General features: G+C 39.0%; 1 protein-coding gene across 2 annotated transcripts in view; it reads right to left on the bottom strand.

Annotated features, from left to right (window-relative positions):
* LOC308694513 (rho guanine nucleotide exchange factor 26-like) overlaps positions 1 to 25,764 on the bottom strand; it is a 125,084-nt gene that overhangs the window by 82,538 nt on the left and 16,782 nt on the right. For both annotated transcript variants that reach the window (XM_081372076.1, XM_081372077.1), the window contains exon 4: positions 6,547 to 6,692. In XM_081372076.1, coding sequence (XP_081228202.1) covers positions 6,547 to 6,692 — 146 coding nt within the window. The remainder of the gene's footprint in view (positions 1 to 6,546; positions 6,693 to 25,764) is intronic.

Below are 25,764 nucleotides of genomic sequence, written 5' to 3'. Positions count from 1 at the left end.
GAACTTTGCGTACTTGGTATTGAGAAACGGCTACTGGCTTTGCATTCACAATACTAGGTAGGATGAACACATAGTTGTCTTTCCATTCTTCTTTGTATGCCCTATTTTCGCTGTCAACTTTCCTCTTTAGACTCTTTGATAGTGCCATTTTCTCTTAGCCTGGTTCTACCAGACTCTTGTACATTTCATTTGTACAGAGAGTCTGGAATCTCTCCATTGAGAAACGTTTACTTCCTTGTAGGCGGGTTCTCTGTTAAAATTCAAAACTATTGGATCTGCCCAGAGTCACTCAGGATCTGCCATAGCCAATCGCTAACGTGTGGTCGTGACGTATGTCATGCGCCGAAACCGGCCGGAAACATTTACAAATTCAAAATGTATAAGGACAGTGATGTATTCAGTCAACTGTCGAAGCTGGGTCTAATCATTAACAATACGCCGCTGCGGTCGTTTGGGATCTGCCGCAAATGCTGTACAGTGATCACCAGGCTACTCCGCGATACGGAAACAACTTTTCTGCCTCCTTCACTTGGTCCTCCATTAGTGCAACAAGAGGGGAGACGACAACAACTATCGGCTTTGCATCCCAATCGTTCGCCTTAGCTAACTCATTCACCACTAGAACTGCCATGGCGGTCATTTTGACCGTTTTGAATTTTATATCTGCAATAACTTTGTTGAAAAAATAAATACAATCCTGCTGGTACCTGACTTTTCCTAAAAGTGTCTGTATTTTCATTTCAAATGTTTTTCATATAAATTACCTATGTAAATTACACATAAGGCAAAAAAAACAAAAACAAATGAACATATTTACCTATTTCGGCCATAAACGGTCATATTGACCGCACTGAATTTCGCGGTATTATTATACCAATATACGCAACAATAAAATGTGGTAAAAAATACACTAAACATATTCAACAACAAATCATTTAAATGTAATGATATTCAGAACAAGAATGAAAAAATAACTAAAGCCAAAATGAAATGTTTTATAAGCGAAAGTAAGCGGCGTTGGGCTCACGTAACTCTCTAATTAGAATCAAAATGTTTCAACATTTGCGATGTATTTGGATGCTAAACTATTCTTTATCATAGGCTTTGAACTTCACTCACGTTCCAATATCGACGGAAATAATCATCCTCTTCACACGCATAAAATGGTACGAATTGTAGCCTACTAGTACTGAGAAACAGAGCAGTGGAATTTTTATATGTTAGGTTGACTATTTTATTATTATATTTTATTATGGCTATAATGAACAGGCTGCAATGCTGGAATATGGTGTGTGTGTCGGCGGGCGCGGGCGCGATCGAACAGTGGAAACATGAAAACATCTCCGTCATTTTGTTCAGGGCATCTACGAATATTATTTATTTATAAATTATAATTAAACTTGTTTAAATGTACAGTTTGGTGTTGTTTTGTTTTTAAAAGATCCTAAATTAAAAAATCCTAATACAATAAATGCATTAATCTCTCAATTAGGGGTGCAACGGATCAAAAAACTCACGGTTCGGATCGTTTCTCGGATCAGAGTCACGGATCGGATCATTTTTCGGATCAGCAAAAAAAAAAAAAAAAAAAGACAAGACAAGACAAATAAACACAAGTTTTGTCTTTTTGTTTATTAACATTTTTAAAATATTAAATTAAAATATATAAAATCAACAGTGGGTGCGCGACGGGTTCATTCCATGAAGCGTGACTATAAACACACTGATAGCGTTTGTGATGGCTTTATCCCGGTCTGATTGTGCAAGGTTGAGGAGCCTTCTTTTCACTCCTGTCAGCGAAACACCGGGGTGATGTCGCTTCAAATGCGTGGCCATGCTTGATGTGTTTCCAGGGATGTCCCGATACCACTTTTTCACTTCCGATACCGATGCCGCAGCTTTACCGATATCAATCCGATATTTTTATTTTATTCTTGAACTAATACTACTACTAATAAAATATATGGAAGCACTTTGCTCAATTAGCCACATAAAAACATCTCACTCAAATGGAGAACAAATACTTCTCCAGTAGGCTATATAGTCCACAACAACAGTTGATAATGAAAGACTGTCACCCTTTATTCAAAAGACCTTGAGATATGTTTGGTGTAGGCTACCTGAATGAATTTAAAATTAATTTGCTATATTTCAGATCAATATATTTGTTTCCTTAAAATTTTAATTAACTTTAACGCTATTCTCATCTGAATTATAAATAATTTATTTCTGTATAAAATGATAGCCTACTACCATTAAAAAAACATTTGATTTTCTTTTTTAATCAATGTAGAATGTGTAACTTCAAAATAAACAGATTACTCTGTTTGAGGACAAGAAATGAAAACCAATGCAATATGATGAAAGTCCAAAAGATGAGATAATTTTTGCTTTTAAACAGCGTGTGTGTGTGTGTGTGATTGTTCGATCGCGCCCCTGCCTCTGTCTCTCTGTCTCTCTCTCTCTCTCTGACACACACACACACACACACACACACACACACACACACATTCCAACATACATCGCAGCCTGTTCATTTTGCTGCGTTCACACCATACGCGAATAGAGCGTCAAATTCGCGTCTAGTTCGATGCTTGAACAGTTTGAATCCTTTCGCGCGTCCAAAGCGAATAGGACGCGTGTTCCAGGGAAGCCAAAATGCTCCCATACAGGGGATTTATATGACGCGGGGCGTTCAAGCTCCTCCGTTCCTCCGCTCGCCATGACCACGCTGTGAGTGGACTGAAAATGCGCACAACTTTTTTTTTTTTTTTTCATAAATTAATCCGCGGATCACGTGTGTGCCGAACCGAAGATATTGATCCGAACGGATCACGGATCAATGATGATCCGTTGCACCACTACTCTCAATTGGGGATTTATCATTAAAGATATAGAGTTTTGAATAGCGATCAAAATGACCGCTTGCGGCAGTTCTAGTAGTTATGGAATTCTGGCACTTCTAGTGCTGAGTGAGCTGGAAAATCAAACTTTTCCCGAACCCCGTGGGGAGGAGGGCCACAACATCATGGCCACCAACAAAACTTAGCAAACATTGTTCTTGCTCCGGCTTTAACTTCTGTATATTCGGCAGTTTTGCAACAACGGACCGAATAGCTTTTCTCACATCTTTCTCCGCTGCCATTACTCCAACTCAAACTGACGCACTACATTAACGTCATCGTTCTCAGCCACTCCCTCTGTTCGCTGATTGGTCCTACAAAAAATTGGTTTCTGGAAACCTAAGAATATACAGCAGTCCCAGACGTATGCTGAGTCCCAATTCGCATACTATCCGTCCTAAATAGTATGCGAAACTAGAATTAGTACGTCCCAAATCGTAGCATGTTGAAATGAGTATTCCAAAGATACCCGGATGGTCTACTATTTCCGGTTAGAATTCGAAGTGCAGATCAATGCACACTCTAACGGCTAATATTGCCCACAACCCATTGCGTGCGGGAGGGAGGAGCTTCGCGGTGATGTAAACCTGGCAGTCGGATGCAGCAACGGAGATGCGCCCTCAGTTTTTAAGTGTAAGAATTCAAATGTTTAACCCTAATAAAAGTTATATTTTAATGTCTCGTAATATTAATGGGTTTATGTTGTGCCAAAAAAGTACCGTGTTTATCTTGTAGGGTCCGATGAAGATACCGAGCGCCTCATTGCAGGCTACAAAACAATAAATAAAAAGGCTCTAGTACAGTGTCATGCAAGTGTCTTTTTTTATGTATTTCTTTTGATGTTTCTGTCTGACTTATTTGTAGTAATACTGTGGCTGTACATATGTTAACTTTATCAGTCCAACCAAAGAAACATGGTTACTACACTTTTACTATAGTAAAAGCATGGTTCATTTTCATCTGGGTATTTTTAAGTATTATACATAAGTATAAGATTAAGTATAAAATACGTTAAACAATAGTTACACTATAAACTTTAAATAATTTAACTCAGAAAATAAGTAGCGCTAGCGTAATGCGAAACCGGTCTACGCGTACACTCGCTGATCCGAATTCCAAAATGGGGGCCACGTGCAACTAGTCAATAGAAGCGACATGAGCCGTGGGCGCGACGAGCATGCGGTGCGTGGTGATCGTTTTTGCAGGCGCGCCTATACCTCGGCAAGATGAAAACATCTCAACTCTTCAGAATGCCGCAAGCGGTGCGCAGGTCATGTGACAACAACCAACCTTTCTGTAACATCAAAAGCTCGGCTGAACAGCTGATCATAGCTGAACAGGGCGGGTTTTTATTTCTCATCTCCATAAATATATCTAGTAGCCTAGTAAAGCTAATGCAAGGGCTATAAATCAATTAATCTTTTGCTGATACTTCCTCGTCGTCATCATGGAGAGTGCAGTTCATGGTTGCATAGCAACGACAGACGCCACAGGAGCACAAGCACTTGTGGAAAGAAGGAGAAAGTGGCGCGGCCGTGCTTTTCCATGCAGGAAACGATATGTGACGCGATATGTGAACGGTCCCTAATTCAGGAATCGATGTGGCTTAAAATCATTTTTGTTTTGTTTAAAATGGAGATCACGATTACATACATCAGACAACTACTCAGAATAACATGTTTAGTCTAATAGTCTATTTTTTTTTCAAACTAGTTTGAATAATTAATTCAAACACTAATTAATTCAGTGTTTAATAAATACTTGTTTAATGAATGAATGATTCACCGTTTTTGAACAAATCTCTCAAGTCTTCTTGAATAAATAATTCAATGAAAAAAACAGTCGATTTTTGCCACCTACTGCTGGAGTAATAATGTAATCAACACCTTTATATGAAGAGACTCCTTTCACTTTAGCCTTTTTATTGGTTATTGCTTAAAATTGGCAAGAATAAAAGGTAGAAATATTTATTCTTCAAGTATTTGCCCTTTTTTCTCCCTCCAAAAAATATTGGAATCGGAAACAAGAATCGATAAGAACCAGATTCGATAAGCAGAATCGGAATCGGAATCGCTAAAAATGAAACGATACCCAAACCTACTCTTGAGACCCCCAAATACCTCTGACGTATTCAGAAAAGGCCAATGGAATTGCCGTGTGGAATTTGCATGCCAGGCCACGCCCTACTTGTCCCTGAAGGGAGTAGTGGGAACTTTGGGCACATATCCAGGCTGGGTCTCAAGACAAGCGAGTAGGCCGGCACGAATTACAGACACGAGTCACTAACGGAGAAGGCTTGTAGGTCCCCCACCCTCTTGATGGAGGTGAGCGCAATCAGGAGGGCAGTCCTCTTTGAGAGGGTGCTAAATGCAACTGATTGCAAAGGCTTAAACGGATCTTTCTGCAGGGCCTGTAGGACCAGAGAAAGATCCCAAGAGGGGATGACAGGAGGTCTAGGAGGGTTTAGCTTATGTGCACCTCTTCGGAACCTATCAATTAGGTTGTGGTTTCCCAAATACTAGCCACCCATTAGCCAGGCCCTGGTGAAAAAAGGAAAGCAGAGACCATGGAACGACATGAAGGGGAGTAAATGATGATAGAATTTTTATTATTTAAATAGTGTGTGCCTAAATAATTATAGTTTATTCAAATTTAAACAACTAAATGGCACTAAAATCTCATGATAGTTCATGTGTTTATAGTTCTACTAATAATAGTATTAATATATCTAATTTCTTATCTGGACTTATATGTGTTTCTGCATGTGATGGTGTTTTCACAGGTGGATATACCTACACTGCTCTGCTTTAAAGCTGTATGCCCTCCTGCCAAAACCAACAGTACACCACACAACCAGAGATCCCTCATAAGCCCATATACTCCAGCCATTTCAAACTGATACAATTTCTCTTCTTCCTTTTGTACACCTTTGTCCTTTCTTTTTTACGTGTCACTCTACATTCTTTGATGTAGATATTAGATAGATAGTTAGATATTAGATTTTTTTTCAGATTTGCCTCCTACACTTTCCATTTTTATTTCTCTCTTTCTAGCATTGTAGCATTCTCTAGCTCGTTCTTTCTGCTGGTGGTTGTTGGTTCATAACAATGATACAGTTTGCTTCTCTCTCAACCTTAGCATTAGAGCATTCCTGCTTAAACATTCCCAGATATTAGTAAACAAAAACACTGGGGAACAGAACACTAAGTGTAAAATAGTGTTAAAGCCTTCCAAACCTAATTATGTAATTCCATATCTGGTCGTCACACTGTTCTATCCCTCTACATTTTTTACATTTTTCCATGGGGAAGAATTATCTGGTATTTGCTAAGGAACTGGAGACTTGCCATACCATTTTCCAATGGACAAGCTTATCCCAGCCCACTCTCCTTCTGTTTCCCTCCTATATTTGGATAAAAAACACCTGCTTTCAATCCCTTGCTCTCTTGAATAAAAACTGAGGCTAGAACACCCAGCAAAACAGAGCCGGATGACATTCCTTAAGATTCCAGAATTCCCAAACGCTGCCACAACAGAGTGTGTTAAAGTTCATAAACAAATATCCATTTGTGTAAAACTGTAAATGTCCATCAAAACTCAAAGATTTTGAAAGGTGTGCATATGTTCCTCCATAGTTCCTCACCACACTAAGCTGACTCCAGGATGTCCGGATGGGTCTGTATTGGACCACAATGCCTTCATCTGGCTGAGGTTGTTTGGGCTCAGTGTCCTCATCAGAATCATTGTGCAGTGCTTTCTCTTGGTAATTCTGGTACAGAACTTCTTCCTCTGAAACAACAAAACACATAGTAACTTTGTAAGACTGTGAAAACATTCCTAGAAATGATCACCTGATGGCACATTCTGAACTACACATTTCACATATTTAACATAATATTTAACATACCTGTGACCAGTTTACACAGACATGAATCTATCTTCTGCTTTTAAGATTTTTAAGAAGGTAATTAATAAAATAAAAAATTCACATGTATGCATTTCAATTAATTGGTTTATAGAAATGATTATCTGCTTCATTTGAGTCTATTAGGATATCCAACACTAAAACTGCCTGATTAGGCGATATTGACAAGCCATAATAGGGCTGTGCAAAAAAAAAGGTCTGTGCAAGAGCTGGTATAAACCACAGTATAAAATGTCTATCATTAGTGATTTTGCTATATCATGTATATTGAGGTATTTAAATATATAGCACTATTGACACTTCAAAGTGATGAAATGCATGAATGAGAATTTAAAAAGCAGGACGTGCCTGATGTTAAAATAATAAACACTCAATTCATGTAAACACAGCCGGTTATGTCTTAAGTGAAAGTAAATAGTATAATAGATCCGTGCGTTTGATCTTAAAGGAGATCATGAAAATCTGACTTTTTCAGTGTTTAATTGCTATAATCGGGTCCCCGGTGCATCTACCAACCCAGAAAATGTGAAAAGTGACAACCCAGTAACTTTGTTTTGGTAAGCCTTTCTCTGCAAGCATGTAAAAAAATAAGCAGATCAGATTTTGCTCCCCTTCTGATGTAGGAAGTGGATCTTATTATAATATTACCGCCCCTTAATCAGCACGTTTCCAACCACGGTGCCGCCATTTGGTTTTCGCAAGCGACAACAGTGCACCCAGTTCTAACGCAATGGCAAAAGTTCAAGCAAAGCATGCAAACTGTTCTGTTGTTGGCTGCACAGACGATCACAGAACACTATTTGACAAAAAAAATGTCACAGCTATCTTATAAAGACCTCAGAGAACTGTGTCAACGTGTAAAAGTTAAACGTGACGGTACATGCAAGTCGATGAGATTAATCAACGTAACTCCACAACAACTACATATATGTATCCACTAACCATTCAGAAATGTTCAGGTGCAGTCTTAAAGTTGCAACCTCATCCAGAGTCTCTCTGTGAGGCTGCAACCCCACTACAGGTTATTTCTGAGATTTTGGATGAGTGAGATTATTCACGTGTTTTGTTATTGCCAGAGTATCTGAAGCTAGTGTAAAGGATCGGCCCTCTTCTGAAAGGGGGTGAGGAGCAGCAGCTCATTTGCATTTAAAGCGACACAAAAAGGCACGTTTTTGCTCACACCCAAAAAGGGGCAAATTTGACAAGCTATAATAAATGATCTGGGGGGTATTTTGAGCTGAAATTTCACAGACACATTCTGGGGACACCATAGATTTATATTACATCTTGTAAAAAGGGGCATAATAGTGTTGTCAAAAGTACAGACTTCGGTACCAAGTCGATACTGAAATTTTAAAAATGTGACGATTTGAGCGCTGTTGAGCGGAATCGTAAACACCTCGGAATACAATACAATACAATTTTATTTGTATAGCACGTTTAAAAACAACTGGTATTGACCAAAGTGCTTTACAAAAGGACTTTATAGAAAACATATAAAACAGAAAAGCAAATTTAAAAACAATAAAAATGGAAAACCTATTAACTAAGGGGAAAAAAAAAGACAATCAAGATATATTGAAAGTAATTGAAAAAAAGATACGTTTTCAAAATGGATTTAAAATTTAATAAAGTTTGGCCGGATCTGATGTAAGCCGGTAGGCTATTCCATAACTTAGGGGCCGATGACCGCAAAAGCACAATCACCCCTGCTTTTATGTCTAGTTTTAGGAACAGATAGTAGATCAGAGTCCCCCAATCTGAGGGATCTTGACTGTGTGGGCGGATGTAGCAGTTCAGATAGGTACTGTGGAGCCTGGTTCTGCGAACACTTAAAAAAACAAATAACAAAACATTAAACTAAATTCTGAATTTAACTGGTAGCCAAAGAAGCGAGATCAAAACCGGGCATCAAAAATGAATTGCAGGCGTGTGAAACATATTTGAGGGGCACCAATATTAAGAGTATTAAGAGTTATAATAATCTAATCTGGAACTTAAAAAAGCATGCATAGCATTCTCAAAGTTTTAAGCAGACAAAAAGGGCTTAACCCTGGCTAAAAGACGAAGATGATAAACCTTTAGAGGAGCAACAGCATTTAAGATGTTAGAGCAGATAGAATTAAAAAAAGTTCAAATGTTCATCAGCATCCAAGAAGCTTAAAGATGAGTCCATGTCTTGATTGGCACGTAGACTGAGATATGATGCTATAAAATCCTCTCCTGCACGATCAGTAAAAAATACGAGTCAGCCGTGAGCGAGGTTGCTTATGTATAGTTCCATTAAGAGGTAGGGAGAACAAAATCCAATCGGCAAGTGATCCGACATGTCCAATACAGGTAAACCATGTGATAAAATTAAGTCTAAAGTATGTCCCTGAATATGGGTGTGGCCAGACACCCACTGATCAAAATCAAAAGAGACTAGATCTCTGCAAACTCATTGAGAAAATCTTTGTTCAGCTGAGGTGGGCGATAACCCAAGACAAATACCAGTGAGTTAGTTAAAGTGAACTGTAGCAACTGCACTTCAAAGGTGCAGCGAGGGCTAGTTGTTAGACCGTGGCAGGGATAAGAATTTTTAAACACTGTCGCTAGTCCACCACCATGGCCAGAAAGCCCTGTGGAACTAATTCAGTGAATTAACTTAACCAGGTCTCAGTAATGAATAAAATATCCAAGTCATACGCCATGAAGAAGTAATTTATTATAAATGTCTTGTTCACCACTGACCGTGCGTTGATCAATGCCACCTTAAGTGGCGATGTTGCTTCCTCCAGCAGCGTTTTCCAGTTTAGCGGTCGGAGGTTAAGGAGATTCACTCCACGGTGTCGAAAGCAGGAGGAGACGCCGCGTGAAGGCACAGACAAAGAGCATGGAACAACAGGTCGAAGCCACCGATGCAAGGGAAAAGACCATGCAAAGGCACTGGCAAAGTGGCGCTCATAGGCCAGCACAGGTCCAATACACACATGCGGAGACCGCTCAAGACTTCAGCCGAACAGTGATTCCACCCCGCTTGCCATGCTTCCTCTGACGCCGTCGCCTCCAGGGAGGATCGGCGGGATACCAACGCAGGTGTGCAGGGAGGTGTGGGTGAGCAGGTAGGGGCGACTCATCGGCAAGACACAGTTGAGTCGATAGCCATGCGGACATTTAATAATGTTTGGCGATTGTAAACAAGCGACATGTCACAGTCTGAATTTAGTAGGAACAAACATAAAATCACAAGATTTAAAAACGAGAAGGAGAGCAACGGCATGCCACATACAACGGCGCCATCTTTTTCAATGGAATGGCCATTGTACTCACGCTCATCAAATATGTCTGTGATTGGCTACAATGATCAGCACTTCAAAAACATGTTGTAAATATACATCAATGTATACATGCCCTGCAAACATGCCCCTGCGGGACCCATGCTGGCTTTTTGCGGGCACAGTGGGCTAGGGCCAGCCCACACCAAACCTAAACAGGCCCAGTGTGGGCTTGCCCAGGCGAGGCCCACAGCTTTGGGCTCACCACGGGCTAACTGTGAGCAGCCCACACTAGCGGGCTGCCCACATTAAGCCCATGGTGGCCCATTGTGGGCTGGCCCTAGCCCACTGTGCCCGCAAAAAGCCAGCATGGGTCCCGTTCGGGCCCAGAGCAGCTTTTGTACCTTTGGGCCCATGCAGGTTTTGTTTAGGTAGCCCACTTTCATTACGTTTTGGCTGCTTTTTAAAATTGAATGTGAAATTCAATAAGACCTTCCATTTATAACTCTGCTCAGCAGGAAGAAAAAGAAAAAATCCATTATTTGCACTGGATTGTGTCTACAAGACAACACATGATCCCTTAAAAACTCTAAGAACAAATCTTACTTTAAAAAGCCTATTATTTTTACTGGATTTGATGTTTGTAATGTAATCCAAAATTAACAGTGTACCATGCAATTGGTGGTAAAAATCTGGCTGCCTCGTAATTTAAAAAAATCTACCAACCTAGTTCATTTTGAATCCTGCATATCAGGAATAAAACAATAGGCTTTTAATTTATTTGAGAAGGTCAAAATGTAAAGTTATTGATGGTACAGAGATATGAAGAAGTTATTACTAGTTATTATGATATCCATCACTCTGGCAGAGTTCGTTGAGTTTAAATTAAATTTTAATTTTAAAGTTTAAATTAAACTTCTCTCTTCTTTTTGTCTGTTTTTATACAATTTCCCATAGACGTATAGGCCTAATGCCATTTATATCATTCTAATATAGCTAAACATTTTCAACAATAAAAATTAGATTAAATTGAAAGAAAAAACAAGTTCACATGACTAATAACACCTCAGTCAAGTCAAATAAATGTTTATTCATTATAGTTGCTTTTCACACCATTGTCTACAACACTCAAAACAACATTGGAGATCATAAGTTTAACTTTAGGCTATACACTCAATTTTAAAATATTTAGAAGGAAAATGTCTGCCGAGATAGAGATTGAGCGCTCTTTGGAGTGCTATTTTTCATGTAATTTATAGGCTATCTTTTTTGTTATTAACTTATAAGAATTATTTGTAGAGCATTCAATGCTATATATATATATATATATATATATATATATATATATATATATATATATATATATATATATATATATACATTTATGTTTACATTAACAAAAAAAAAGGTTTTAAGTCGGTTATTTATTTTGCTGTAGTGTGTCAGTAGGAAATATCAGTTTATCAGTTTAATTTCCAAACATTCTTTTTGCCATTAATTGTAATAACCAGTGAGATTTGTGTATGCACAAGGAATCTGACAACAGCCGGTAGGATCTGATCTCACCATCATCTCGAGTCTGATAAGAAACAGAAAAAACTGGGAACGTCTCAGAGATACTTGAAGAAACCTTCCTGCATTTAATAATTAATATAATTCATCTAATGAAATATCTATTTAAGTATCTATTTTTCTATCCTTAACTCTGCATTACAGTTTAAATTACATTAAATAAAAGATTAATACATGCGTGTTAAAAGTATCCAATTCCGCGCATGCGTCGAACATCAACTACGTATTTGATTAAGTTAATCATCATCGCGCTACAGGCTGCAGTCGTCACTTTCCGCCTTCCTAACGGTTGTTTCTGCCTTCACAGTGGAATTCTCCTGACTCTGAGGTGAGTTTTAATTGTAAATTGAGTATTATCTTTAACAGTAAATATTTGCCATAGTGTGTGTGTTCTGCTATTATTGTATTTTCAGTACCTATTGTTTTTTTTTTTTGTTAATCCAGACCATATGTTTTTGTCGAACGACAACGGAGTAACGTTGGCAGCTAGGTTGTCAATAAACTAACGTTAGTTAGCTTATATAGGCTAAATATGGTCCTTTTCACCCCGTTTACCATATTCTATATGTTACCACGTCAGATTGTCACAGTAAACTGCTAAAGTCTAAGGAAAAAAAAGTTCTTAAGCTATAACTACGTTCGTCTAACGGCTGTGCTCGAATTTTGAACGTGGACGAGTAAAATGGCTCCACGATCTGCTTTTGAAGATGGTAGTATCAGTGCATTAAGTTGGTTATGGGATATGTAGTGAAAGTAAACATTTGAGAGAAAACTACTCGGTTACTATCGTAACCTCACTTCCCCATACACAGTGGGGAAACTCCTTTTCCTTGATTTACTGTAGCCTATCAGTGTTGCCAGATTGGGACGGTGATTTCCAGCCCAAAAGCTCACCAAAACCCGCCCACTACAAGAAAAAACCGCCCAAAATTTTACTGCCGCCAAAATAATATGATATAAATTCATTACCATGTCATTCAAGGTTGATGAGCACAATTTTTATCTCCTTAAAACAAAATAACAATGATAAAATAAAAAAATAAATAAATAAATAAATAAATTCCAGGAAAACCGATCAAAACAGGGCAATAATAAAGGAGAATTAGCCAATATGACTAAAATGTCCAGATGGACACTGTCAAAACGGCAATCAAGAAATGAACCGATTACTTTAACCCTCGGAAGTACACATTGCAGAACATAACGCAGAATTTAGCAGTCAAACTCATTCATCGTTGATTCAAACCTTTTTCAGCAGCTGTCAGGGTCGAGTATAGTGCAATCTGGACGGTGTAAAAGTTGCCGATGTCTCTGGTAAGGTTAGTGTGCACATGGCCATGGACATATTTCACGTGACGTCCCATATTTCATTTCATTTCAAGTCATTCAACTGTGCTCTCCTCAGAGTTATATTCACCATCTATCTCCCACCAGGTGTACGTTTTTAGAGTTGCTCACTATCTTACTCTTTACTGTGTAGATAAAACTTACTGTTTAGTAGGCTATAGCTAGCCTATCACTTTGGCATTAGCGATCACTTGAATATACAGCTACAATCGCGCTCAATCGCATCTGCCTGCTGATCACTGATTGGCTAAAAGTGCGTGCTCGTCGGTGATGTCAACACTAATGCCAGCTGACTGCATGGGCGCGCGTGTGTGTACAGTAATGTCATGATGACTGATTTTATGGACTACATGCACACTTTAGTTTAGTTTTTTAATCAATTAGACTTTAAAATGTAGATGTTTGAAAACCGCCGAACTGACCCCAAACCAGCCCAAATTTTGTCCACCCGCCCAAACCCTTTTTTACCCGCACAATCAAATTCAAAACCGCCCAATTGGGCGGGAACCCGCCCAATCTGGCAACACTGTAGCCTATAATGTAAAAAAACGCATTTTTTGCTGGCACAATGGAGCGGGCGCCTCTGACGTGTGCGCCAGTGAGCTAGCATCACGCCATTACACGTCAAGGGGGCGCGGCCTTGGCCTATTTTAGTCCCCGAAAAACGCCATTTTAGCAGAAAACATTTGAGAGAAAACTGGATGCGTGGCTGTATAGAGCAGCATACAGGTCTTAAAATGACAGCATCCTAATAGTAAACATGCTGCCGCTTGTCCTTAAAGGGATAGTTCACCCAAAAATGTCAAATGTCATTATTTATTCACTGTAATGTTGTTTCAAACCTGTATTAATTTCTTTATTGTGCAGAACACAAAATAAGATATTTTGGAGAATGTGGGTAACCAAACAGTTGCTGGTCCCCATTGACTTCCAATGTAGAAAAAACATATACTAGTCACTGTGGACCAGCAACTGTCTGGTTACCCACATTCTTCAAAATAACTTTTTTCAACAGATGAAAATCATTAGGGTTTAAAACAATTTGAGAGAGTAAATGATAACAGATTTTTTGGGGTAACAGTTAACTATCCCTAATATAACAAAACTATAAGAACTTTAACACCGTAGCTTTATTAAGAATCTATGTATAATTTATACAGTGAAGTCTAGTGTTTTATTGTTATATTTGTTAATTTAATTTTGTACTTGAATGCTACTGTTAAATACACCTAAGGTAGCTGAAAAAAATAAAGCACTGTTGATTTAATTTGATTTCACCCTCCACCAGCGAGCCACCTTGCACCAGTGAGCCACCCTCCACCAGTGAGCCACCCTCCACCAGCGAGCCACCCTCCACCAGCGAGCCACCTTGCACCAGCGAGCCACCCTCCACCAGCGAGCCACCCTCCACCAGCGAGCCACCCTCCACCAGCGAGCCACCTTGCACCAGCGAGCCACCCTCCACCAGCGAGCCACCCTCCACCAGCGAGCCACCTTGCACCAGTGAGCCACCCTCCACCAGTGAGCCACCCTCCACCAGCGAGCCACCCTCCACCAGCGAGCCACCTTGCACCAGCGAGCCACCCTCCACCAGCGAGCCACCTTGCACCAGCGAGCCACCCTCCACCAGCGAGCCACCCTCCACCAGCGAGCCACCCCTGCACCAGCGAGCCACCCTCCTCCAGCGAGCCACCCTCCATTAATAAATTATTACTTTTTTTGTATGTTTTGCTCACATCAGGTGCACAGTGGTTAAAGACTCCATGTGTGTCAGAGAATATACTGCAGTGCACACTACACTACACACTACAGAAGACAGCTGTCTATACCCTCACCAGTCAGCACTTACACTGCAGTACACACTACAGTGTTCAACACCTGTTTTAGATGATGTGTAAACGCATGAATAAATCATTTACAACACTCTCTGCATCCCCTAATCTAAAGTGTACACTATTCATCACTTGGAAAATGTGTTACACATCATTCGTAGATAAGATTCGTTGATCTTATGCCTTATTGAGTCTTGAAGTGGTAATCTACGAATGATGTGTAACACATTTACAAGTGATGAATAGTTTACACTTTAGATTAGGGGATGCAGAAAGTGTTGTAAATGATTTATTCATGCATTTACACATTGTGTTGAACACTTACCTGTTACAAATGATCTGTACGTGTATACAAGGCATTTACAACACTTTCTGCACCCTCTAATTGCTACATACATACATACAAAAAAAATAACAATTTATTAAACATTTATGAAACACATTCATGTTTTGTCAATCATTAACTAATCAAATGTAAATGACTTATAACTGAATCTACAAAACATACATACAATAATTAACATATCACTTTTTAATCATTTAATTTATGAACGCATAGTCATGTTTCGTAAATAATTAGTTAATCATTTACTAATCACTTGTAAATGGAATTTACAAAACATACATAAAATGTTAGTATATCACTTGCTAATCATTTATGAATGTTTTGTAAATGATTAGTTCATCGAATGTTATTATAAAGTGTTACCAGTATTTTTTATGTTTATTTGAATTATTTTATATTTGTATAGAGAATTTTTAGTCCCTTTCAGAGTGTTAAATTAGCTTTATTAACCTGAATTGAATGTTTTATATTTTGTAATTAATAAATACATTGATTTGAAATCCCTTTGACTACTGTACATTTTTTGACAATACAGACATTAGTTATGTGGTGACTGCATCCATTTCAGATGTATAGAATAAGTTATAGTAGCTGAAAAGTATTTATAGTGAAACAGATTTATTGTTGTAGATTAATAGTGCGGGCCCTGTGTGGGCTTAGTGAGGGCTTTCTGGGGGCTAAGTAAGGGCTGCCCCTGCAGGGCCAGCGCTAAGGGGCCAACGTTTTGCCAATGAGCAAATTCTCATGGGCCCTGCGCTGGCAGCCCGCTGGGGTCCCTTAGGCTAGCCCTAAGTGGGCCCGTAATGGGCCAGTCTTCATCGAGCGCTTACACAGATACACACGGGAGCGTTTGAAATCAGGCATCTATCAGCGGATCATATGTCTTGCATATTGTGTTATGTAAATATATTTGCACAGTGAAGTAGACACTGCTTAAAGTTTATTGACACATTAAAGTGATAAAATACATATCAAATTGAAATCGGATCAGATTTAGTAATTGTGAACAAAAAAATCGCATGAAATGCAAATTTTACAAATCAGTTTCGAGCTACATTATGTGTTTAGAAATCCTATTCAAATTGCATTTCTGGAAATCTGTTTCAGTCTGACTGCTCTGAACGGATTTTGCGTGGTTTATGTGACTCATGCCACATAAAACAAACGTCAGACGGTGTTATAGGTAACATGTTGAAAGTCGCAGCAGAAACAATGTTGTGTTGCTGCAAAGTGCCAGATTAGCAGAAAATATCAATACAAAGGAGACATGTTTTGAAACTGGCAGATACACCAGCATGGAATAAAGCCACGCATTCCAGCCTTCAACGTTTCTGCCGTTGCCTCATAAGGCGCAGTAGTCCAGCGCATTGGCTGTTGTTGTTTTTGGCGTATATCTACCAACGCAATGTCATTGAAATCAATGCAAGTATTACGCAAAATGAAAGAGCGGCATGGGACACGCAAATTGGATCTGAACAGATGCGATAAACAATGTGGGCAGTCAATAATTTTAAATCAGATTCCAATCAGATACACAAATAATCAGATTTGGACAGACAGTGTAGCCCGTAGCCTTACTTTCACCTAGCACCGGACCACGACTGACTGTGAATGATAACATAATTAGCATTAATACCATGAATGATCACCACATCAGAGTGAATATGTCATTATACATCGTATTGGCAATAAGAAGTAGCCCTACATACTAGCGGTGTGACGAGATACTTGTGATACTTATCTCACGAGACGAGACGAGACATGAGATTAGGTTCACGAGAATGAGAACGAGATGAGACAAGATTTTATAGAAATCCTCAATGACAAAGTTCATGACTGGAAAAATAGCCTGCAGGTGCATTCTGAAATGTTTTAACTAATAATCTTCTAATGAATGTCATTTCAGTTCTACTTTATGAGTATGAATTATCATATGTATTGAAAGACAACAATATACAAGCACTGTAAAAGGTTTTGCCACAAACTGTTTGGCTTTTCTCCTGTATGATTTCACATGATTCTCTTCAGACCTTACTCTACATGAATTATGAGCTACCAGAACTTCTGATTGAGGCTGTGTGACGTCCTAATTGAACTCCTTTCCTCAAATTGAACATAGAAATTAAAACTGTATAAATAACAAAAATAAATAACAGTTTTATCTTAGTCCTATTAAGTGCAAACAATAAGTGCAAGTGCAACCATAATCAAAGAACTGTAGCACACAGACTCTTTATAATTGTTTTGAAATTGCTGTTTTATTTTGCACCGGCAGCTATAGGGTTAAGGCAGTGAGTTCGGAAAAAGGCCTGGTAGAGAGAAACGGGCAAGTGAGTTTGGCTGGTGCGTTTGTGTACAGTTCTTGCGTCCCGAAAATTAAAAGTTCAGAAACGAAGCCTCCCTTGTCTTACGTTCTTCAGATGTTACAGTACTCTCTCAATATTCAAAGTGAAAACAGAGGCCAGACCCACAACTACACAGTCCAGAGATAGGTTTGATATTTTGAGACTGTATGCAGCCTAATTTGCGCGCATCAGGGAGCTCGCGTTTCACTTTGGGATTTGCGATCACACGTACTCAGTAGCGGCAATGTTGAGCACGCATTCTACAAGATAAGACATTTATCAGACGTTTTAGGCTCTGTTGCGCAACGAATCATCCGCCATCGTCACGGGATAAGCGGACTGTGATTCCTAATGCACCTGTGCAGAAGAGCAGACATTTACAATAGTATACAATGGTTTTTATTTTTATAAAAACAGCAAAACAACAGTGGAGGCATGTAATCTGAATGTAGCGGTGGTATATTCTATGCTAATTTCACCCTCACGCTCTGTCATGGCGATACCACGAGACAGCTTTTCACCCGACGAGAAATCTCGTCACATTTTAGTCTCACGAGATCTCGTAGCACGAGATACTACTCACACCCCTACTACTAGGCCTACATACTACTATGTATATAGCCTATCTGAAAAAAAAAATTATCTGAACAAGTAACATATGCTGCTTTTATTCCAACCAAATTACAACATAAATGTTTTACAATCACATTACTGACATTTAGATCTAACGACTGCTCAGTCAGATCAGATCACACATTGCAAATTAGGGCCTGTTTACACCTGGCCACTTCATGCGTCTTTTCTGATCGGATAGCTATCTGTATTTGTAAAGACCAGAGCTGCATCCAAAAACGTAGGCAACTGACTTGTTGCAAGATACCTCACAAAACTGATTTCGAACAGGCAGCGTACAACCTCGACCCCAGGTTCTATGAGGGGGGACTCGAGCAGTAGCACTCTCTTGCTCTTGCCGAAATGGGGATGAACCTCTTGAACGCTGCTGATTGACGTTTCACCTCCTAAAACCTCTCGACGACCAAGCTTTTTTCTTACAGCATAGCCGAAGAGGCCATTGAGTCTCCTTGGTGGTGCAGAGAGACAGGTCGGTGGCCCGACGAAGCTCTTTAATATTGTTGGGCCTGACCCCCTCGCCCTCATCAAGAATATCAAAGCAAGTGTGCCTGTTAAGACTGCGTCAAAAAGAGCGAGGCAGGAGCGGAGCGTCAGCAACTGCTCACAGTGATAACAGGCAGCCCCCTCGAGAACTGCCTGTGCATGCTCTGCTCCCAGGCAGAGAACACAAAATGTATCCGTGATGTCTCTGTATATACAGTACTGTGCAAAAGTCTTAGGCATGTTAATATCTGTAAAATATCGTGTTAAAATGCTGTAAAATGCTTTCAAAAATAAAAATCATAAATTGAATTTATTTATGATTTAACTTCTATTAACGAATTCAAAACAATATTTGGTGTAACCCTTTGTGTTTAAAACGGCTTTTGTCCAGTACACTTGCGCATAGTTTTTCAGGTAGCTTTGCAGGAAGGTTTCTTCAAGCATCTTGGAGACGTTCCCGCAGTTCTTCGGGATTTAGTCTGTCTCAGTTTCTTCTGTTTCTTCATGTAATCACAGACGGACTCGATGATGGTGAGATCAGATCATACCGGCTGTTTTCAGAGTCCTTGTGCATACAGAAATCTCACTGGATTATTACAATTAATGGCTAATTAATTCCCCCATATATATATATATATATATATATATATATATATATATATATATATATATATATATATATATATATATATATATATATATATATATATATATATATATATATATATATATATATATATATGTATCAGAGTATGTGAGCGGAGTGGAGCGGAAAGAATTTGCGCTCCACGCTCAAAGCATTTCATAATTACTCCGCTCAAGCTCCGCTCTAGGTGTACAAATTTCCGCTCCCACTCCGTCCTTAATACGTCTCGCTCCGTATTCGCTCCACGGTAAATTTTTATCCTTTTTTTCTTTTCTTTTTTTTTTTTAAATAACACCAACCTCTGATCAGAAGATGCATGTACTGTAAAACGAATACGCAGTACTAAGAGAAAAACATCCACATACTTTATTGGAATTTTGAACAGCCCCAAACCAATAAATTAGGCTATCCTTAGCTCACTTAAAAAAAAAGCAAAATAGAAATCACAAGGAATCTTTTGACGTTGTAATCACCTCCCCGCACTCGCGTTCTCCTTTGTCATCACTACCTTTTACAATACATTTATATTTTTTTCCCGTTCTTCACGGTAATATTTCGGAAACGATCTGAAGAGAAAACGCAAAAGTACTTTTTTATTCTACGTTTAGACGACCGTTATGGGAGGGAAATCTGCGTGCATATGGTGACGCATAAGTGTGAAATTCAATGTAGTAGGCTATGCACTCAGCGGCAAGGTGGCAAGGTGAAGCACTGATCGCACGGTGCCTTCACTGTCTAGCAGACTTTAGCTTTTACCTTTTAGACGGAAACTCGACGGTGGAGCGTTTTTAACAGTGGCGTAACTTTGTTTTAAAAAGTGGGTGGGACGGGTTTTTTTTTTTTAAACGGGGGGGGGATTTATGAATGCTAAATCATAAATCGATGTATGTACAATAACATTACGATGTCCAGCAATCGATTGAAATAGTGCATGGGTTTAATTTGTCGTTTAATGAGGTTTGATATATGTTGGTGTGGGTAAATACATTATGAATACATGTATTGAAATGGTCCAGTGGTAGAACTTTTGCCAAGCGTGTCAGAGGTTGTGGGTTCTAATCAGGGTTCTAATCCACACTCCTATAGGTTTTTTTCTTTTCTTTTTTTCTCATTAAAACTGATTATGTTTATCAGTGGTTGTATATCAGGCAAGCATACGTTTGTATGCATTTTGTTTTGTAATTTCACCGGAACGAATAGAGTCTCCACAACGGATTGAAGCGCGAAGTGAAGACTGTGCGCAAGCCACAAGAGAACACAGTATCCGCGCCACTGATCGCAGCGGCAACGAGCACTTTGATCACTTGATTTCAGAAACACCACATTTCAGCGCTAGATCGCCTCTTACACACGAACTAAATGAATGCTCTGCTAGTTAACTGGAGATGTTTTATTTATTTGTATTGGTACATTCGTGCCGTGAGATGTTTCAAAAGTGGTGGGGACAATATCGACCTTAGCAAAAAGTGGTGGGGACATGTCCCACCCGTCCCACCCGCAAATTACGCCTATGGTTTTTAAGATTTCCACTCTGGAGGGTGGTTTCACTTTTTTGCGTTTTTAAGCCCCAAAAACGCCGTCGCCGTCTAAACGAAAGGCACATCTGATAAAATATTTTTACGTTTTCACCCGCGAGCGTTCTCGTGTAAACTGGGCCTTATAAAATCGTCCATCATATAATGGAGTTGCACAGGCGGAAATCGCGAGGGGGTCGGTAAAAATATCATTAAATGCATGTGTAAAATTAATTAGGCTACATGATATATACTTATATAAATGTTTGTGAAAGTACTAGTAAAACAATATAAATGCAAAATATGATTAGAAACATTTTGAGTCCCCCTCCATTGCCTCACAGTGGTATACTGAGCAATAGTGGAGCGTTTTCGGAGCGAGAGAAAATCACAACGCTCCGACATTAAAAAAATCCGCTCCTCGCTCCTGGCAAAATCACGCAACTCCGCTCCTCGCTCCGTATGGAGTTAGAATCATGCCAAAACCTCACACACACACAAAACGTGTTTTACTCACACCCAACGATTCACAAACAAACTCAGTGTGGTTTGCAAATATAAAACATCACTCACAAACTAATGCATTTTGTTCTGCAAATAAAAAACATACCTATCAAACAAATACAGTATGTTTTACATATACAAAGAAACGTATTTCTTCAATGACAAAAATATCCTCCAAGTACAAACTCAAATCTTTCAAGTACAAAAAAAAAATCCTTCAAGTAAAAAAAAAACCCTTCAAGTACAAAACAAAATTCTACAAGTACAAAACAAAATTCTACAAGTACAAAACAAAATTCTACAAGTACAAAACAAAATTCTACAAGTACGAAAAACTGTCACGTGACTTTTGGCACTAATTTTCTGCCTTGCTGATCCACACACAAATGCCTTCAGATCCACACGCATGCTAGTAAACGGTCATGTAATTCGCACTCCACAACAGCAGGTGGCGCTGTTACCGACTTGCTTTAGCGCCGCCACGGACATGGAAAGAGAAGAGAAGAAGAAACGCTAGCGTGGGGGACGTATGTTTTGAACATGATAGATGTGTTCCAACGTGAAGGCTGCATTCTTCGAAGGACTGAAGACTTCAAGGATGCAGCCTATATGCGTCCTTCGAAGGACGCACCATGTAGACTTCGTAGGATTTCCTAATTGCGCAACCAGGTGTTTCTGATCACCGCTCCAGGTGCCAAGCAGCGGTGCGAGAGGACAGCTGTGAACCTGATAATTCATTTGATAGCCTAATTGAGTAAACAGCTATGGAGCCAGAATTGGCTTTAGTATTTTTTATGTTTTATATTTTACTGGAGGACAGGATGTTTCAGCCCCGGCGCTGCCAGGTCATGTATTTTCGGTTTAGCCTGGTTTGAATATAAAACCCAACTGAATAAAAAAGTCCAGTATTTCTCGCGCTCGTCACCGGCAGCTGTCACAGTTGCCAGGAGACAAGAACAATCCTCCGTAGGCTAGACCGGTCCGAGCGCGTCAGATGCGCCCTTTGTATAGGACGCTGTTGTTAGCACCAATTTGTTAATATTGTGACAATAGACATACATTTTGTTTCTTTAATTTTCGGAACTGCATATTTCGTTAAGTATTCACGTACAAATGTGAAGTAACCTACTGAAGTACTTTTTTCCCCACACATGATTTTAAATTAAACTAAACAATAATGTAACAACCTTGAAAATATTCAGAAGTAAAATGCAGTAGTAGCATAATATAAATACAAAACTATAATAAAAACCCTGACAAGGAGTTTTTTCCCCTGCAGAAAACACCTCGTTTTACTCTTGATACCTTAAGTACATTAGCAAGATAATTTTGCTTAACTAAGGTTTTAGTAGGTTTCCCCCAATGCAGTATTAGTAGTTATTAAAAGTACTTTTTTCAGAAATATACTCTTTGAAAAAAGAAAAGAAAAAAAAACCTCAGTGACATGGGAGCCGTCGATTGAATCAGCCCTGCAAACCTGTTGGTAGACAACTTAATGGATAGTGGAAATTTGCACTCAAACACTCTGAAGACCATCCCAGATGATGTCCCACCAGCAGAGGCCTTACCAGGGGCAGCCCATCCCGGTCCAGCAGCTCCAGTGTCTCCCTGCTCAGCTCAATACAAGTCTACATCATTTTTTTCTTATTTTTCTTATTTTATGTTTTATCTTATTTTATTTTATGTTGTTCATAGTTGGAAAAAGTACTTTAATGTAGCGTGTGGAACAAATGATTTTCATTTACCAATTGTATTTGAAAAAAAAAAGTATAGAAGAATTTGTTTCATGTAGAAATTATTACTGTCATTACAAAATAAACAATGACCAGAACAATTCATTCTCTTTTATTTACACATTTAAAGTTGCATAAAAACACAGAATTTTTCTTTCCTTTTAAAAAATAAAAGTGAAAAAAGTTAAACAAGAATAAAAAATATATTTTTCAATCATTCTCTCAAGAAGAGAAAACAGCCTGTCCATCCTCTCCCTACTCTCCAGTGCTCTCCTCGCCTCTGCCTCCCTTTGTAGTTGCCCTCTGTCTCGCTGCCTTCATGCTGCTGGTGCTGCTGCCTCACCGTGGGCACCCACTGCTGAATTCGGCCCTGGTGTGTCCTCAGGGATTGAGGCAATGAGGACAGGGGTTGGTGCAATGCCTCTGTCCCAACACCTCATCCATGAGGACAAACCAGGGCCAAGTTTCAGCAGTGGGTTTTCCCACTCACACCCTCTCCTGTCCCAGGACATGTGCAATCCTAAGAGCAGAGCAAATGAACCATGGCTTGTTAACAACAACAGCACAATACATTTCAGCAAAGACGTGTATTAACTTTCTTACTTTGTATTTTTTTTTTCCTGAATTGCTCTAAAAAAGCAAAAAGGGTACTTAACACAGGGGTGCAATCTTAAGTGCATTGTTAACACTGCAAAATATGACACATCAAGACATGCAAAATACTTATGAAATCATATTTCTAAATACTCAAATTTGGTTAAAACCACATAGCCTAGATTTCATGACAGCACTACAAAAACACATAAAAGTGAAACCCCATTCCCTTATCAACTACTTTTCCTATTGTTGTGGACTTTATAGGTGAAAAAAAAATGTTATTTGAATACTATGAATTTGCAGTTTGTAATTAACTAGCTAAACTACATGATCCAAAGTACTAAACTACTGAAAAAGCTACAGAGATTTAAATGCACTGCAGTTTAACAACCAACTACTGTAAACTGTAGATTAACTGGTAATTGAACTATATGCATCATAAACAAATAAAATGGCCAGACATATTTTTTACCAGTCTTTCTATTGTTATCATCATCTCATAACTTCGCCACTTCACATTAACTTGGAGAGGTAATAAAAAAAAACTTCCTAAAGTGTCACAATAAATGGGAAAAACGAGTCCAAAAAGACGTATAATAGGTGGATCTGGCAACACGGAGGTTTCACCCGCGCCCTCACTCACAACACGCTCTCAAACCCCGTTCACTGTTCTAACGTTACCTTCTCGCAGCGACATGAATTGCAAACACTCATATGAAGTGCTTTAGAAGGCTAATTAATCATTCAGAGAGCTTGAAATTTTATTTTTGAATATACATTTTTTTTTCACCGAGGTCCGGACCTCGGTGACCAGCTGGCTACGGCCATTCACTCTACCCACGACAGACATTTCATGAGTTTGATATTACTAACTAAATATACTAACATTTCTAACATTTGATTTTTCACCAGCAACGACTGCAAACTCACCTGTTGGCCGCTCATCTTGTTCAAAATACGTCCCCCACGCTAGCGTTTCTTCTTCTCATCTCTTTCCATGTCCGTGGCGGCGCTAAAGCAAGTCGGTAACAGCGCCACCTGCTGTTGTGGAGTGCGAATTACATGACCGTTTACTAGCATGCGTGTGGATCTGAAGGCAGAAAATTAGTGCCAAAAGTCACGTGACAGTTTTTCGTACTTGTAGAATTTTGTTTTGTACTTGTAGAATTTTGTTTTGTACTTGAAGGATTTTGTTTTGTACTTGAAGGTTTTTTTTTTTACTTCAAGGATTTTTTTTTGTACTTGAAAGATTTGAGTTTGTACTTGGAGGATATTTTTGTCATTGAAGAAATACGTTTCTTTGTATATGTAAAACATACTGTATTTGTTTGATAGGTATGTTTTTTATTTGCAGAACAAAATGCATTAGTTTGTGAGTGATGTTTTATATTTGCAAACCACACTGAGTTTGTTTGTGAATCGTTGGGTGTGAGTAAAACACGTTTTGTGTGTGTGTGAGGTTTTGGCATGATTCTAACTCCATAGCTCCGCTCCCACTCCGCACCGCTCACATACTCTGGTATGTATGCAGGGGCGTAGCAGCCATTCTAAAAGTGGGGGGGACAAAAGCTGTATGTGACCATGTGACCCAAAGGTGATGTTCATAACAGTATTTTTCCTGGCTCAAAATGAGGCGGACGTGGTAAAATCCTAATAATCTATTTTAATAATAAGATAATTAAATGTGTAATTTTTTGTAGATTATCATATCCCCTAATGTGTTTCCCACATTATTTTTGTGGGTGGAGCTTAGTACCTCTAGGGGGGTCTGGGGGCATGGCCCCCCAGAAGAAAATTTTGTACATTTTAAAGATAAATTCATTAATCTGGTGCACTTTGAGTCACCCGAGTCCATAATCCACCCGCAAACCGCCCGATGATATTCTCTGATTTAGATATCTGCATCTGATCATCACATTACAATTATTCAAATTCTCAGTGTTAAGCATGATAACATGGTAACATATCACACTGAAGTAGGCTGATTTAAAATGAACATTTATTTAAAATAAAAGTTCTTCTTTTGGCAAAATTACATTTCCTTAATAGCCTAAACAGAGACTTTACGCCCTTAAATTTACTCCCTTCAAACTTAAATTGTCAATGTTTCATTAAATCACTGTTTGA

Source organism: Scardinius erythrophthalmus (genome assembly GCF_964197995.2).
Source record: "Scardinius erythrophthalmus genome assembly, chromosome: 8".
In the NCBI taxonomy this organism is placed as follows: domain Eukaryota; kingdom Metazoa; phylum Chordata; class Actinopteri; order Cypriniformes; family Leuciscidae; genus Scardinius; species Scardinius erythrophthalmus.
This window is presented reverse-complemented; position numbering and strand designations above follow the sequence as displayed.